The 18,522-nt window shown below is 42.9% G+C and overlaps 1 protein-coding gene across 1 annotated transcript in view; it reads left to right on the top strand.

Moving 5' to 3' along the window:
• Positions 1 to 18,522, top strand: part of slc12a3 (solute carrier family 12 member 3) — a 66,244-nt gene that overhangs the window by 26,199 nt on the left and 21,523 nt on the right. Inside the window, 7 exon segments of the mRNA XM_087995590.1 lie at positions 1,557 to 1,711; positions 10,759 to 10,866; positions 12,131 to 12,275; positions 14,714 to 14,815; positions 16,195 to 16,350; positions 17,617 to 17,716; positions 18,466 to 18,514. Of these exon segments, the coding sequence (XP_087851716.1) occupies positions 1,557 to 1,711; positions 10,759 to 10,866; positions 12,131 to 12,275; positions 14,714 to 14,815; positions 16,195 to 16,350; positions 17,617 to 17,716; positions 18,466 to 18,514 (815 nt within the window).

Below are 18,522 nucleotides of genomic sequence, written 5' to 3'. Positions count from 1 at the left end.
ATCCTAGGATAAATCCTATCCGGCCCAAGGGACTTATCTGTTCTCACACTTTTTAGAATTGCTAACATCATCTCCTTGTGAACCTCAATCCCTACATTCCTTAAAATAATGGGTAACGGAATGATCTACAAATGTTTGAAGAAAACAATCTAAAACATTCATTCGAAGAATGAAATAGTCCTAGTCATATCCCAACTGTATACTAGAGTGAAGATATTTGTGCTTGTTGTTTGCTGAGAGTTTTTAAGTAGTTGGATATGTCAATTTGTTGAGCAGCACAAATGCATAAATATATTACACACAAGTGGTAAAGTGGGGTAGTGTGCCATCATTAACAGCAACAACACAACGATCTTCAACCAGTCACATGTTTTGTATTCCACAGATTCCTATCCTTTTTTTATTTACTTATGGGGCGTGGGCATTGCTGGCTGCGCGAGTATTTATTGCCTAAGTCAAATTGCCCTTGAGAAGGTGGTGGAGAGCTGCCTTCTCGAACTGCTGCAGTTCCCTTGTGTAGGTACGTCCACACTGCCATTAGGCGGGGGCATGTTGCAGGACTTTGACTTGACAGGAGCAAACAAACACTGTTATTCGAGTATGTGACTGAATTGTTAGTAGATCTTTCAAATCTTTGCACATCAAAGCTGACATTTTCTGAGCATGCGATACAATTTGGATTCTGTGTGAAAGAATCCTGGACACTCAGCTGTACCGCTTGAGACATTAAAAATAGTTGCTGGAGGAACATAGTATTGGGCGTAGGCTATTCAGCCCCTTGAGCCTGTTCTGCCATTCAGTGAGATCATGGCTGATTTGTGGCCTAACTCCATATACCTGCTTTTGACCCATATCCCTTAACTCTTTTATTTAACAAACGTTTATCCATTTAAAGTTAACAACTGATCCAGCATCTACTGCTGTTGCTAAAACCGGGTCCAAATATTTGCCACTCTTTGTGTATTGAAAACTTTATTTTGATCATTCATGGGATGAGAATGGCCACTGGCTCGGCCAGCATTTATTGCCCATCCCTAATTGCCCAGGGGCAGTTAAAAGTCAATCACATTGCTGTGTGTCTGGAGTTACATGTAGGCCAGACCAGGTAAGGATGGCAGTTTCCTTCCCTAAAGGACTTTGGTAAATCAGATTTTTTTTTTCCCCAGAATCCAACAATGGATTCATGATCACTATTCGATTCTTAATTCCAGATTTTCTTATTGAATTCCAACCTGGGTCCCCAGAACATTACTTAGGTTTCTAGTGATAATACCACTAGACCACTGCCTCTCCATGACAAAGTAGTCAATTTCCTAACATCTCTCCTGAGTGGCCTGGCCCTAATTCTCAACTGTAGCCCCCTAGTTCTAGAATCCACAACTTGTGGAAATAATGTATCTACCTGGTATTTTCTTGAGGAACACTCTCTCTCCACCACCCCAAACACAAAGGCAAACTCCTTACCATACACCATTCTTAAAACTAGAGTCTTCAAGGATATAAGAATGGTCAGATGTTCATGAAACGTATCTTTAACCTAGCTCCTTCCACCTTAGGACCTTGTGTTGTATGTGATGCCTCTGGTAGTCTCAATGACACCATTCTTGTCGGTTCAACGGATTGTGAGGGCATTGCCTGTGGTTATGGATGGAATTTCACTGAATGCACTCAGGCTGGTACATGTACTTATGGACTCATTAACTGCTACCAGGTAAAAACAATACAGCGGCAATTACATGTTTATACTTGAAGCAGCAAAATTATTTTTATTGACATGGTAGTTTTTGATTTAAAAGCTGTAGGAAAGGAAGTAAGGAATGGAAAAGGAGAGTTTGTCAGTTCAAATTCTCTACAATAAGAATAATTGCAAATTAGTGTGGTACATTAGAACTGCGCATACTAAAATATTATCTTTTGCATATTTTCTGGAATTAATTGTCAGAGCATTGAAGGGAAATAGGAATTGATGAATTGGAACTTCAAAGTGTTGCATGGCACTGAATGGGAATTGTCACAGTGAAATTCTGTGTTGAAAAGATCACCATTTCTGGAGCTGAGTCAATTGAACAATCACTGTTGGATGTAAAGAGGCCAATCAGCCTGTCAAATTCATGCTTGTTCTCTGTTTAAAAAAAGACACTTGATTCAATTTCATTCCCAGGCCCTTTCCCAATCACCCTATGTGTTTTCTTTTCCCCTGTCAGGTGCTTACCCAATACACTTCTGTAAGTAAGCCACAGTAAAGTTTGCCTCCTCCACATGCCGGTGCATTCTCGATTGTAAATACGGGACAAGGATTTTCTTTGTCACCATCAGTTCTTTTGTCAATCACCTTCAATGTATGTTCTCAAATGTTTGACCCAACAGGAACAGCTTCCTGATACCTACTTCGTCTAACTACTTTTTCCACATCCTTCAGGCTTTAGAATGCTTTGAGGGTGGCACAGTGGCTCAGCGGTTAGTACTGCTGCATCAGCACCAGGGTCCGGGGCGGGGATTTGGGTTGGATGTGGACTCAATAGACCAAGTATCCTGCTAGAAAAGTGATTGCTGGGCGTCTTGCTAAGATATTTGTATCATCGATAGTCACAGGTAAGGTGCCGGAAGACTGGAGGTTGACTAATGTGGTGCCACTGTTTAAGAAGGACAAGCCAGGGAACTATAGACCAGTGAGCCTGATGTCGATGGTGGGCAAGTTGTTGGAGGGAATCTTGAGGGACAGGATGTACATGTATTTGGAAAGGCAAGGACTGACTTAGGGATAGTCAACATGGCTTTGTGCGTGGGAAATCATGTCTCTCAAACTTGATTGAGTTTCTTGAAGAAGAAACAAAGAGGATTCATGAGGGCAGAGCAGTAGATGTGATCTATGTGGACTTCAGTAAGGTGTTCGACAAGGTTCCCCATGGGAAACTGACTAGCAAGATTAGATCTCACGGAATACAGGGAGAACTAGCCATTTGGATACAGAACTGACTCAAAGGTAGAAGACAGAGGGTGGTAGTGGAGGGTTGTTTTTCAGACTGGAGGCTTGTGACCAGTGGTGTGCCACAAGGATTGGTGCTGGGCCCTCTACTTTTTGTCATTTACTTAGGAGTGGCAGATGGAGTTTAATTCCGTTAAATGCGAGGTGCTGCATTTTGGGAAAGCAAATCTTAGCAGGACTTATACACTTAATGGTAAGGTCCTAGGGAGTGTTGCTGAACAAAGAGACCTTGAAGTGCAGGTTCATAGCTCCTTGAAAGTGGAGTTGCAAGTAGATGGAATAATGAAGAAGGCATTTGGTATGCTTCCTATATTGGTCAGAGTATTGAGTACAGGAGTTGGGAGGTCATGTTGCGGCTGTACAGGACATTGGTTAGACCACTGTTGGACTATTGCGTGCAATTCTGGTCTCCTTCCTATCGGAAAGATGTTGTGAAACTTGAAAGGATTTAGAAAAGATTTACAAGGATGTTGCCAGGGTTGGAGGATCTGAGCTACAGGGAGAGGCTGAACAGGCTGGGGCTGTTTTCCCTGTAGCATCGGAGGCTGAAGGGTGACCCTATAAGAGGTTTACAAAATTATGAGGGGCATGGATAGGATAAATAGACAAAGTCTTTTCCCTGAGTTCGGGGAGTCCAGAACTAGAGGTTTAGGGTGAGAGGGGAAAGATATAAAAGAGACCTAAGGGGTAACTTTTTCACGCAGAGAGTGGTACATGTATGGAATGAGCTTCCAGAGGATGTGGTGGAGACTGGTACAATTGCAACATTTAAGAGGCATTTGGATGGGTATATGAATAGGAAGGGTTTGGAGGGATATGGGCCGGGTGCTGGCAGATGGGACTAGATTGGGTTGGGATATCTGGTCAGCATGGACGGGTTGGACCAAAGGGTCTGTTTCCATGCTGTACATCTATATGACTCTATCTATGACTCTATTTAGATCTATGGGTGTATGTGTAGGGAAGCAAGTGAAAGGGGGTAAGCAGAAAGGGAAAGGAGGCCGCAAGGAGCTGACTAGAGCCTGGAAGGGAGGGTCAGCTAGGGCAGAGGGGAGGAATATTGAGGCTGAAAGTGAAGTGCAGGAGCAAGAAGGCGACACGTGAGGGGGCAGGTACGTGGAGTCTGCATGCAGGTACGATGAAGGTGATGGAACATGAACATGAACATGACCGGGTGGCAGGCAGCAACTCATGAACCAGTGCTATGCTAGTATCCCAGCTATTCTGAATAACTATTACTGATGTGGATGAGTGAAACATCTGTAATATCTCCAGATTTGCAGACAACACAAAACTGGGTGGGAGGATGAGCAGTGCGAAGGCTGCTGAGATGCTTCAGTGTGATTTGGACACGTTGAGTGAGTGAACAAATGTATGGCAGATGTGGATAAATGGGAGGTCATCCACTTGGGCCGCAAAAACAGGAAGGCAGATTATTATCTGATTGGAAAAGGTTGAAGTGCAATGTGACCTGGGTGTCCTTGTACACCATTCATTGAAAGTTAGCATACAGCTGCAGCAGGCAGGAAAGAAGACAAACGGTATATCAGCCTTCATAGCAAGAGGAGGAGTGTCTTGCTGCAATTGTACAGGGTCTTGGTGAGGCAACACTTGGAGTGGTGTGTGCAGATTTGGCCTCTTATCTTAGGAAGGATATTCTGGCTATGGAGGGAGTGCAATGAAGTTTTATCAGACTGATTTCTGGGACAGCAACATTGACATTTGGAGAGAGACTGGATCTGTTAGGACTATATTCATTAGAGTTTAGGAAAATGAAGGAGGATCTCTCTATAAAATTCGAACAGGATGTAACAAAATAAATGCAGGAAGGATGTTTCAATGTCTGGGGAGAACCAAGGGGTCACAGTCTAAGGATATGAAGTAGGCTATTTGGGCTGAGATGAGGAGAATTTTCTTCGGCCAGAGTGGTGAGCCTGTGAAATTCTCTATGACAGATAGCAGTTAAGACCAAAACATCGAACGTTCTCAAGGAGTTAGGTGTCATTCTTAGGACCAAAGGGATCAAAAGTGTATAGAGAGAAAGCGGGAGCAGGGTGCTCAGTTGGTGATCAACCATGAAAGACAGCAGGCTTGAAGGACCAAATTGCCTACTCTTCCTGTTTTCTGTTTCCATGCAAAGGAGGTCTCAAAAGAGAGAAAGCAGTTTTAAAGCTGTCAACAAAAGAACATTGTCTCACTGGGATCCAAGCAAACCTGAAATCACTGAGGTAATAAGTTCTTGGCAAATGCAGTGGATGCAGTCAATTGTTAAATGTAAATCTGAAATTGAGATCTGAAAAGTAGTAAAGAGAATAAATACTGCCTGATTAAAATGGTCCAGCTTTGAATATACACAATGGAAATGCATTAGCTGTAGCCTCACTAGTCTGTATAAGATGTGTTTTAGCTAATGGCTTTTTATGTTCAAAAGTTTTTGTAACTTATTTTGGAAAAGAAAACTTTTACTGATATCTTACACCTGTTATCTTGTTCCAATGTAAACTATGGTGCTTAATGCTTTCCTTGTGTCTTGTGGCTTTAAGTTGGATGGAGAGTTAGTAATTGAGAAAATAACTGAATTATTCTAATTCCGGTTCTGCATATATTAACAGAAAAGCAGAAGGTATTGATACTGTGTGACTGCATCACCTAACTCATGAGTTAGTGAGAATGAAAATGTAATTGCTGAAAGTCACACTCACAGCCATTTTGGGGGGAAAATGGCTGTTTACATAATATAAACAACAGGTTGTGTGCAATTATCTGACAAAGCTCTGGTTGCAAAATGAAATATACAGGAACCGGCACTTCTGATGGGCTCAATAAATAGAAACATAGAATGCAAAAGCAAAGCTTTTTCTACCAGTTATATAAAACCGATTTGCATTATTATTGCTGCATGGCTACTGTTTCCAATGCCACATATCAGAAGTGTGTAAAGGTTTTGTAATGTCAAATACATGGGGAAAGATTGTGAAGAGTGGGGTGGGTGGTAGGATTCCTTGGTCCTCTTGTTGAATGACCTCTTCCTATGCTGCATTATTCTGTTCTCTAGGACTGAAACGTGTGGGGGTGTTTAACACAACCTGTGAAGGTTAGAAATAGACACAGGGTTTGGAAACAGGAGAAAATCCAGGACCTATACTTTATCATAGAACAAAGAACATTACAGCACAGTACAGACCCTTCGGCCCACTATGTTGAGCCACCCTGTGAAACCACTCTGAAGCCCATAGATCCTACACTATTCTATTCTCATCCAAATGTCTATCTAATGACCATTTAAATGCCCTTAAAGTTGGCGAATCTGCTATTGTTGCAGACAAAAGGTTTCACGCCCCTATTACTCTGAGTAAAGAAAATACTTCTGACACCTGTCCTGTATCTATCACCTCTCAATTTAAAGCTGTCTCCTTGTGCTAGCCATCACCATCCAAGGATAAAAGCTCTCAATGTCCACTTTATCTCATCCTCTGATCATCTGATATGTCTCAATTAAGTCACCTCTCAACTTCCTTCTATGTAATGGAAACAGCCTCAAGTCCTTCAGCCTTTCCTCATAAGACCTTCCCTCCATACCACGCAACATCCTAGTAAATCTCCTCTGAACCCTTTCCAATGGATCCTTCCAAGGATGCAGTGACCAGAATTGTACACAGTACTCCAAGTGTGGCCGCACCAGAGTTTTGTATAGCTGCAACATGACCTCATGACTCTGAAACTCAACCCCTCTACCAATAAAAGCTAACACACCGTGCACCTTCTGAACAACCCTATTAACCTGGGTGGCAATCTTCAGGTTTCAATGTACATGGACACCTGAGTTCTGTCTGCTCATCTACGCTACCAAGAATCTTACCATTAGCCCAGTACTCTATATTCCTGTTGCTCCTTCCAGAGTGAATCACCTCTCACTTGTCTGCATTGAGCTCCATTTGCCTCTCAATTTAAAGCTGTCCCCTGGTGCTAGCCATCACCATCCAAGGCAAAAAGCCCAGCTCTACAGCTTATCTATGTCCCTCTGTAACCTGCAACATCCTTGGGCACTATCCACAACTCCACCAAACTTAGGATCATCTGTAAATTTGCTAACCCATCCTTCTATGCCCTCATCCAGGTCATTAATAAAAATGACAAACAGCAGTGGCCCCAAATCAGATCCTTGCAATACACCACTAGGAATTGAGCTCCAGGTTGAACATTTCCCACCAAACACCACTCTCTGTCATTCTTTCAGCTAGCCAATTTCTGATCCAAATCGCCAAATCACCCTCAATACCAGGCCTCTATTTTCTGCAATAGCCTACTGTGGGGAGCCTTATCAGACACCTTACTGAAATCCATAGACACCACATCAACCACTTTACCCTCATCCACCTGTTATCATCCTGACCTTGCCTCTAAATATCTGTTCCCAATCTTCTTGAAGGGGAATAACCCCAGCTTCTCCAATCTGTCTATGGAATGAAGTCTCTCATTTGTGGAACCAATTCTTTTGTTTGCACTTTCTCTAAAAATCTTCATATTCTGTCTAACGTACTGAATTTGATACTCGTTTGAGGCAGAGCCTCTATTTTGGAAAGGTCCACCATAACTTCATTGCTTTTATACGGTCTCCTTCTGTCTATAAAGCTTAGTTGGGATTCCTACTTAATTATTTCCTTAACCTGCGAGGAGAAAGTGAGGTCTGCAGACGCTGGAGATCAAAGCTGAAACTTTATTGCTGGAACAGCACAGCAGGTCAGGCAGCATCTAGGGAACAGAAGATTCGACGTTTCGGGCACATGCCCTTCTTCAGGAATGAGCAGAGAGTGTTCAGCAGGAGAAGATAAAAGGTAGGGAGGAGGGACTTGGAGGAGGGGCGTTGGAAATGTGATAGGTGGAAAGAGGTCAAGGTGAGGGTGATAGGTCGGAGTAGGGTGGAGGCGGAGAGGTCAAGAAGAAGACTGCAGGTCAGGAAGGCGGTGCCGGGCTGGAGGGATTCGGCTGAGACAAGGTGGGGGGAGGGGGGATGAAGAAACTGGTGAAGTCCAAGTTCATCCCCTGTGGTTGGAGGGTTCCCAGTCGGAAGATAAGACGCTCCTCCTCCGACCGTCGCGTTGTTGTGGTTTGGCGGTGGATGAGTCCAATGACCTGCATATCCTCGGTGGAGTGGGAGGGGGAGTTGAAATGCTGTGCTACAGGGTGATTGGGTTGGTTCGTCCGGGTGGCCCAGAGGTGCTCTCTGAATCGCTCCGCAAGTAGGCGGCCTGTCTCCCCAATATAGAGGAGGCCACACCGGCTGCAGCGGATGCAGTAGATAATGTGGGTGGAGGTGCAGGTGAATCTGTGGCGGATATGGAAGTTTCCTTTGGGGCCTTGGAGAGAAGTGAGGGGGGAGGTGTGGGCGCAAGTGTTGCACCTCCTGCGGTTGCAAGGGAAGGTGCCGGGAGTGGAGGTTGGGTTGGTGGGGGGTATGGATCTGACAAGGGAGTCGCGGAGGGAGTGGTCTCTACGGAAAGCTGATAGAGGAGGGGAGGGAAATATATCCTTGGTGGTGGGGTCCGTTTGGAGGTGGCGGAAGTGATGGCGGATGATGCGCTGTACATGGAGATTGGTGGGGTGGTAGGTGAGGACCAGTGGGGTTCTGTCCTGGTGGCGGTTGGAAGGGCGGGGCTCAAGGGCGGAGGAGCGGGAAGTGGAGGAGATGCGGTGGAGGGCATCGTCGATCACGTCGGGGGGGAAATTGCGGTCCTTGAAGAAGGAGGCCGTCTGTGTTGTGCGTATTTTGAACTGGTCCTCCTGGGAGCAGATGCGGCGGAGACGAAGGAATTGGGAGAATGGGATGGCGTTTTTACAGGGGGCGGGGTGGGAGGAGGTGTACCCCCCACCAACCCAACCTCCACTCCCGGCACCTTCCCTTGCAACCGCAGGAGGTGCAACACTTGCGCCCACACCTCCCCCCTCACTTCTCTCCAAGGCCCCAAAGGAAACTTCCATATCCGCCACAGATTCACCTGCACCTCCACCCACATTATCTACTGCATCCGCTGCAGCCGGTGTGGCCTCCTCTATATTGGGGAGACAGGCCGCCTACTTGCGGAGCGATTCAGAGAGCACCTCTGGGCCACCTGGACGAACCAACCCAATCACCCTGTAGCACAGCATTTCAACTCCCCCTCCCACTCCACCGAGGATATGCAGGTCATTGGACTCATCCACCGCCAAACCACAACAACGCGACGGTCGGAGGAGGAGCGTCTTATCTTCCGACTGGGAACCCTCCAACCACAGGGGATGAACTTGGACTTCACCAGTTTCTTCATCCCCCCTCCCCCCACCTTGTCTCAGCCGAATCCCTCCAGCCCGGCACCGCCTTCCTGACCTGCAGTCTTCTTCTTGACCTCTCCGCCTCCACCCTACTCCGACCTATCACCCTCACCTTGACCTCTTTCCACCTATCACATTTCCAACGCCCCTCCTCCAAGTCCCTCCTCCCTACCTTTTATCTTCTCCTGCTGAACACTCTCTGCTCATTCCTGAAGAAGGGCATGTGCCCGAAACGTCGAATCTTCTGTTCCCTAGATGCTGCCTGACCTGCTGTGCTGTTCCAGCAATAAAGTTTCAGCTACTTCCTTAACCTGCCTTGCTACCACCTAAGACTTGTGCACATGTACACCCAGGTCTTGCTGTTCCTACATCCCCTTTAGAGTTGTATTCTTAAGTTTATTGTATCACCCCATTTTCAGTACTCATCTGCATCCTGTGCCATGAGAACCCCCCACCGCCCATTCCATTTCATCAGCCTGTTCATGCCATCTTGAAATCTATCACTGTCCTCCTCATGGTACACAACGCTGCCATGTTTTGTGTCTTTTGCTGATTTTGAAGTTGTATTCCATACACAAGCAAGGTATTAATATATATCAAGGAAGGCAAGGATCCTTATTGGAGTTGGGTTTGGAGAGGGATCTTTTGGCAAAGTCCAGTTTCATTTTAAATTCACAACAACAAATTAACAACGTCAAAGAAGCCACAAGAAGTGTTCAGGAATTTCCAGGATTTGCAGCCAGTGATATGGAGATGACCTGCCAAGTCCCCTTTCGGTCAAACACAAACTAAACTTATCAAATTAATACTTAAAATAAGCATGATGTTCAAAACTTATAATCTGTCACTTCATCTCAACCTTGTTGATTTATTCTGTCTCTTTGCCTTGGATCCTTTCCTCAATATTTACTGACTGCCCTTGATCTGAGTTTCTTCGGGTTCTGCAGCTTCTTCCTTCTCTCTGTGTCCTGTCTCGATTCTTTCAATTTCAGTCTGCACTGAGATGCTCCCCTCTCAGCTCTTCCTACTCTGGGGCTTGATATTCTCTTGTACTTTATATTCCAATCTTTCAGTTCCTTCTATTTCCCAGAATCATCTAATACAATGCACAGTAATGGACATCAAATTTTGTTTCAGTCCAACGCAAGAGTTTTGCTGTGACCTTACTGATGTTGCCTGTACTTATTGCCAGTTGCCGGTGAGACACTAGCAGGCAGTCCTGGCATCATCAAATTGGGAGCATATCTGCCGATTCACGGTGGGAGGATATCTGCAGTGAGCATTGTACTGTGGTCATTTTGTAGCAGATCGACATTACATTTGCAGCTGTACACTATCAACAAATGATGTGCAGTGATTATTTGCCTTGATGCTTAGAATTAAGACAATGTTGTATGAGAGTGATGTAATGCTGGTGTTTGATGAAATAACAAACATTTTTTTCCACCTTTATTTCTTTAAAGCCTATGAGCCTAGTGTCTGGATTTGCCCCTTTGATTACAGCTGGAATCTTTGGAGCTACGCTTTCCTCTGCACTTGCCTGCCTTGTGTCTGCCCCCAAAGTCTTCCAGGTATTGAATGTTTCTTCAGCTACCCAACTACTGTAATTAACTTTTCTGTAATGTTTCCCAGTAATGTTATTCACTTTGAATTGTGAAACCGGTGAAAGTTAGTCCTGGAATATTAAGCATTTTTTCTCTAATGTTTGGAGTTCCCTCTCTAAATATTAACTGATAACTTCTCTGTTCTGATTTGCACACTTAAGCAATCCGTGTCTTCAGTTTCTGTAGTTGAGTGGGAAGTATGTAAATGAAGTTAATCTGGTTTGACCTCAATACTTGTGGGCAATCATTTGGTCTGTACTCTGTTAACCAATCTAAAATTAATAGTGTGGTGTACAGAAGTCTGGAAATTCTTACATTATATCAAAGTCCTGACAGCTGAGACATTATTAGTCTATTATAAACACATTGAGATGTTTTACTTTGTTACAGAAATGATATAAATATAAATTGCTATTGTTATAATGCGCAGGGTAACGCTATCTAGTGACAAACTGGATCAGTAAAAAAAAAAACGTCTATTGAGCTACTGGTTCTCAACATCCATGAAACCAATAGAATTCAGGATAAAGAAACATTAGAGCTGAATCCCAGCTTGACCAGGAGACGGAAACAGTGAAACAGCTGTTCCTCATACACTCCTCTTGATTTTCCTTCCCATTTAGAAAATAAGACTGGGAGGAATGTAAAACAGGCTTCCAGTTCACTAATGTCCATTCCACACTATAGTCCATAACCAATTTCATTCCCATTTGTTTTTTGTAGCCTCTCCCATACTCTGCATTCTTAATTTTGTTTTCTTCAGAACGTCATAAAACATCCATTTTACATGCTTTGACTTAAGTCTAACACACACAAACTTTGACTTGTTGGTGCAAAACCATTGAGTCTGATGCAGTCCGTGCTGAATTGGCTTCCGATAGACAAAGGAACACGCCATCCTTCAATAAAAGACATTGTAGAATCCTTCAATATGAAGCTCTATAACATATATGTTTAAGGAAAAGCAAATAACTTAACCTCAAGTTCAGACTCCAAACCATGATATTTATAGCAATTAGTTTGTGCTTTTACTTCATCAACTGAGATGCTAAGCTTGAAATTCAATTAGTTCTATATTGTTTAATTTTTCTATGTAGTGATTTAGTGATCATCATGGGGTGAAGATTTCTGTAGTATAAAATGTGTCAATAGTACCAATATTCCTAGTTATTTGTTGCCTAAATATAGATAGTTCAACTGAACCGATATTTTTTCACCTTTTTCACAACAGCATCTGTGCCAGGACAATCTGTATCCTGGTATTGGTTTCTTTGCGAAGGGTTACGGGAAGAACAACGAGCCCATTTACAGTTACCTCCTCACTTATGCCATTGCTATTGGTTTCATTCTCCATAGGTAAGTAACTCCAAATATCTGTCTTGTCCTTTGGTAAGATCAAAAATTCAATCTGACTAAGTTATATGTAAAATGGCCAAGTGTGGCAAGGTGTTTTCGATCCAACATATTAGAAGTGAATAAGGAATCCCAGATTATTTAGCTTTGAAGAAAAATACCTAATAACATGCAATACTTTATATAAAAAAAGGAATGCTTTTCTTTAACTTACTGATAATTATGAAATAGTTTTCATAGCATTTAAGCTGTTATTTTTATAAAGTGTGTAAAGCATTCTAGAAGACCAATTGCTATGAATAATAGCTACAGGGTTGCATGTCAGTATCTTCTTTTCAAGCTGTTATTTAGAGTCATAGAGTCATAGAGATGTACAGCATGGAAACAGACCCTTCGGTCCAACTTGTCCATGCCATCCAGATATCCCAACTCAATCTAGTACCACCTGCCAGCACCTGGCCCATATCCCTCCAAACCCTTCCTATTCATATACCCATCCAGATGCCTTTTAAATGTTGCAATCTCACACGCCTCCACCACGTCCTCTGGCAGCTCATTCCATACACGTACCACCCCCTGCATGAAAATGTTGCCGCTTAGGTCTCTTTTATATCTTTCCCCTCTCACCCTAAACCTATGCCCTCCAGTTTGCCTATTTATGCTATCCATGCCCTTCATGATTTTATAAACCTCTATAAGGTCACACCTTAGCCGCTGACGTTCCAGGAAAAATATCTCTAGCCTATTCAACCTCTCGCTATAGCTCAAATCCTCCAAACCTGGCAACATCCTTGTAAATCTTTTCTGAATCCTTTCACACTTCACAACATCTTTCTGATAGGAAGGAGACCAGAATTGCATGCAATATTCCGACAGTGGCCTAACCAATGTCCTGTACAGCCACAACATGACTTCCCAACTCCTGTACTCAATACTCTGACCAATAAAGCAAAGCATATCAAACGACACCTTCACTATCCTATCTACCTGCGACTCCACTTTCAAGGAGCTATGAACCTGCACTCCAAGGTCTCTTTGTTCAGCAGCACTCCCTAGGACCCCTAACCATTAAGTGTATAAGTGCTGCTAAGATTTGCTTTTCCAAAATGCAGCACCTCGCATTTATCTGAATTAAACTCCATCTGCCACTTCTCAGTCCATTGGCCCATCTGGTCAAGATCCTGTTGTAATCTGAGGTAACCCTCTTCGCTGTCCACTACGCCTCCAATTTTGGACTCCACTTTCAAGGAGCTATGAACCTGCACTGCAAGGTATCTTTGTTCAGCAACACCCCATTGGGCCTTACCATTTAAGTGTGTAAATCCTGCTAAGATTTGTTGCATTGGTCTTCAAATCTGTAAAAGCTCCGCAAGAGAGACTATTACAGTAGAAATTTTAAAATATCATTGTCCCACCTGCTGAGGGGTTCTATCCAAGCTGCCAAGCTGCTGTTCACAATACAGCTACAGGTAACTGGAGGATATTATATGGAGCTGCCCCTTTGATCAGAGGCCATCTCTAACCTGCATTTGTGCACTGTGTAGTGAATGTGCCAGAGGAATAATCTGTGATCGGTGGAGCAACACAACATGAATAGTTTGGAGCCACTTATGGTGAATCTGCAGGGAGGGGAACTGGGAAGGTTTCAGGGAGACCCTGGCTTGGAAAAGAGGCAGGTGGCCTGGATGCAACAGGGAAGCAAGGAGGAACAGTGGTTGCTGCCGCAACACAGCTCAGGACAATTGGTGGGTTGGACTGGGAGGTAGGAATTGTGTGTTGCCACCTTCAGAGCTGCTTGTGAGTGTTATTAACCCCAAACCTCCCAGACCTGAGCTGGCAGTGCTGTGTGTCTGTCTGTTTTTTGGAGGGGGTTGAGGTAGTGGGATTGAGCTGGACACAGACCTACCTTCCCCAAAGCATCAATCCACAAAGCAAGCTGGAAGACAGGGAAAATCCAGGCTTCAAAGGAACCCACTTTCACATTCCACTTGAGAATTCTACCAAAGCCATCTCGCAGGCAAATGCAAGGTTAGTTACTCCTTAGCGTGTCCCTAGCCCCCACACCATCGTCTGGAGCTTCTTATTAAGTTAGCTCTGCTGCTTGACTCTTTTTAATGGTTATTTTTATTAATTACTCTGCAAAACAATCAATTTTTGATTCAAGCTCACTGGTGTAGCAAACCTTCCTTGTGTGAAATTTTCTCACTGGCCCCTCCAGTGAGGGAAAAACATGAGATGTGGCCCCTCGAGTGAAAAAGTCGGACAACCCTGTTTTAACAGAACAGTGTTTTGGAGAGAGAAGTGCCTGAAGAGACATACCACAGATTCCTTCAAAGTCCTGAGATGCGTCAGTTCGACTGTGTTTGAGGGCATTATATGATGCCTTTACATATTGCACAATGGTCAACAATGAAATCTAACATCACCTGTAACCTGTGTGGTTCTGTTTTCTTACAAACAGTGGAACTGAATATGATTGTTTCAATCATCTCCAACTTCTTCCTGTGCTCATATGCACTCATCAATTTTAGCTGCTTCCATGCTTCACTTACCAATTCTCCAGGCAAGTTTTTCACTTTTTATTTCTCAAGAAGTTTGCATGTGGATTTTGTCATTATTGCTGATATCAAATACAAATAGGTATCAGGGCCAAAAATCTGTTGGAGACCAGATATAGGCAGCGTGCAGTTATACATTCACTCCTGTCCTTCACTAGACTGTGCTTTCTTATGTATTATTCTGGTTCTCGTGAACGTTTAGCACGAAAGGCATCCGGTTCCTTGATATGACTGTGATTGAGCCAAAGCGTTTTTGGGTTCAGAAGGCGCTAAGTCTTTCTGGGAGTCAAGAGAAAATACAGCTTTTCAATATATGTTACAGGTTGTTCTGCTATAATGCAACAGTTATGTTCCTCTGCAACTTTGTGTTACATAGAATTTCGCATGGGAAACCCACTATAACCGCTCAACAGAAAGTTCACACTATGCAAACAACATCCACAATTCATCAATCGTGTTATAGCCAATTCACGCTGATGAAATGTGTGTTATAGCAGAACGACATGTAAAATAAGCCAAATATTTGAAGGAAAAGTGTATTTTTTGAGAACATTTCACAAAATAGCAGTTAAAATAGGGAGTGAGAGCTTCAGAAACACAGTATTCTGACAATGACCTGACTCTTCTGTCAGTGGATTATAATAGTTCCTGTAGGTGAGCTTTGCCCTCAATGAACTGCGAGGTGTAATTTTATCATGAAGTCTCCTTTATAATGTAATCCACGCACAGTTCCATGGCTGTTTATTTCATTGTACTATGTAGACATTGTTGAAGTCGAATGCAACAGTTCATAATCTTGTTTCTCTTGAATATGAGGTGACCTGATAGAGTCTACAAAATTATAACAGGCATAGTTAGTGGATAGTCAGAGGTCTTTTCCCAGGGTGGAAAAGTTAACCACAAGAGGGCACAAGTTCATAGTGAGAGGGGGAGAGTTCAAGGGACAGGTGCAGGGAAAACATTTCACTTGGGGTGGCAGGTGCCTGGACCACACTGCCAATGGAGATGGTGGAAGCAGGCACATTAGCAACATTTTAGGTGAATCTTGATGGACACATGAATGGGAGGTGAACCGAGGGATAGAAAGCACATTTGGGCAATAAGAAGTGGGTCCAAATAAGGATTTGGAATCGGCGCAGGCTTGGTGGGCCAAAGAGCCTGTTCCTGTGATTTATTGTATTATATTGTACTGTATAATATAAATCTGCTATACATTGGGAATGTCCTTGTGGGCTTCGGTCAGAGCACCAACAACACAATATAGAAGTGTATATGTTTCACTAAAATTCTGGTCCTAAAGTGTAGCCATACTGACAACGTCCACAGAGTATCAGAGACTGGATATCACTCCTATCACTTTTAAATTTTACTTTGTTTTAAAAAGGTTGGCGACTTTCATTCAGATATTACAACAAGTGGGCCTCCCTGTTTTTTGCAGTAGTTTCCGTGGTTATCATGTTTTTACTGATGTGGTGGACAGCCCTCATAGCTATTGGTATTGTTGCCTTCCTCCTGGCATATGCCTTGTACAAAAAGCCTGGTAAGTGACAGGAAAGCTGCTACTGTACGTATTATGAGTGCATTCTGTTTTACACCAAAGGTTAAAGCATAGAGATACTAATGATGGGTTCACTGGTTTGACTATACTCTGAAGTCTGACACAGCTTGTTGATTATAGTCGAAGAGACTGCCGCTGGAAAAGCACAGCCAGTCAGGCAGCAGCCAAGAAGCAGGAAAATCGACAATTCGGGCATAAACTCTTCATCAGGAATCATATGCTCGAAACGTCGAATCTCCTGCTCCTCGGATGCTGCCTGATCGGCTGTGCTTTTCCAGCATCACACTCTTGACTCTGATTTCCAGCATTTGCAGGCCTCACTTTCCCTCTTGTTGATTATAGTAATGGTTAATCTTCTTTGTGGTTGGAGGAAGATGTTTAAATAAAATCACACTGTGCTTTTTAATGAAGGTTTAACGTGTTTGGAATTGTAGCCACCATTTCGCCCTGTTAGTGCATCTAAATGGTAGCTGTTACCGTATGAACCTAGGCAGCAGGGGTCAGCAAGTTAATCAAGTGTGGCAGGTATCGAAGTTGACTATAATTGTTTTACTGCCCAATATGCAGGTGTACATATTTTAGCAGATGTCACTAAGCTGCATTCAGGAGCAGGAGCCATCACCCCTCCTTTCCTCAGGAATACCTAGGTCTGTCATAACCAACAAGGTTGTTGCCATACCGTGCCAGTCTATATGGCTTGAAGTCCAAAGTGATTGCTACAGTTCCCTGCATATAAAGGCCATTGTCTGAAGCTTTTCAGCCTTACTTTACAAAGGGACTGGTAACTCTGAGACTCCCTCAAGCTTTACACTTGTCACTGAACGCTTTTTGTGAATGTTACTGGATTGAGTCACTTCATAGTGCAATGTGTTCAATGGAGAAAGGCTGTATTTTTGTTCTGTTTCCATAATGTCCATTGTTTTCTAATGTGTTTTGCAGTTCACTTCAGAACCCTTTGAGAAATGTTTGAGATGTACAATGAACCGTAATGATGTATACACAAGTTTTTTACTTACCATCTGAATGATACACTCATTGCAGTTTCTGAGCCAGTGATGAATTCTGTTTAAGTATTTATTTTAGTTTGTGATTAAATGTGATGTGCTGTGCCATTCTAACTGCAATAGCTCCAAATGATTGACAGTATTTTTGTTTTTGTAAACCGAGGAATTCAAACCCTAGTGTGATGCAGAAATGTTCAAATAAATAATGTACATGTTTCTGAATGTCAGTATTTTCCCCTTTTAGCTGTAAATTGGGGGTCATCTGTTCAAGCTGGTTCCTATAATATGGCCTTGTCCTATTCTGTGGGACTTAATGAAGTGGAAGATCACATTAAAAATTACAGGTAATTATGGGTAACCAAGCAATTTACAAGTGGCCACAGTGCTCAACTTACTTTCATTCAAGAATCATTTATTCTTTACAAGAGAGTAACCAATTTATTTATATGACAAAATTAAATTGTTGAAAGCATAGAAGGTTCTGCCTCGAGTTTGACTGCTGCCCCATCTTAAAGTTCAAATGTGTTGTCGTAGCTTCAAACCCTGGTCTTTTCCAGTGAATCAGTTGAGTATATTTATTTCTGTACACAGACAAAGTCGTTCATATATCTCACTCCTAGCCATCATTTGGTATATTAGATCATAGTCATTAGTAGATTCCAGCAGTATCCTGAGGTAATAACAAATTAAAGTTTAATCTCCTAAACACTAAGCAACTGTGAAGAACAATCCTCGGAACAGTTTTTTTAAAAAGTCTTTATCGTTTGTTGATTAGTTATGAAAATATTGTAATGGAGGCAGGGTACAATTAATGTTTGACATTCTCGAATTCAAATAAAATGGCTGCTGACATATTATCTAATCGTAAACTATTACTCCAATTTGTTTAATGCTGTAGCATTTGTCATAATCCTGTTCTACATCCTATAGTCTTTTGTTGAGTATGACTGTTTTAAATTTGTTGTGTATCCATTGACAAGTATTAGTTCATGTCTATTATTTTAGGCCGATCGACCCCACCTTTCCAAGTTTGATAATGCCACAGTTAGACAATGCTGTTTCTCTTAACACAAAACTTTACTTTATTTTCCAGGCCTCAGTGCTTGGTTCTTACTGGTCCTCCCAACTTCCGTCCGGCACTGGTAGATTT

This window comes from Chiloscyllium plagiosum, unplaced genomic scaffold (assembly GCF_037043375.1).
Source record: "Chiloscyllium plagiosum isolate Xiang-an unplaced genomic scaffold, Cpla_swu_hap1 HiC_scaffold_17, whole genome shotgun sequence".
Classification (NCBI taxonomy): Eukaryota; Metazoa; Chordata; class Chondrichthyes; order Orectolobiformes; family Hemiscylliidae; genus Chiloscyllium; species Chiloscyllium plagiosum.
Note: the sequence above shows the minus strand (reverse complement) of the source record. Positions and strands in the feature narration are given on the sequence as shown.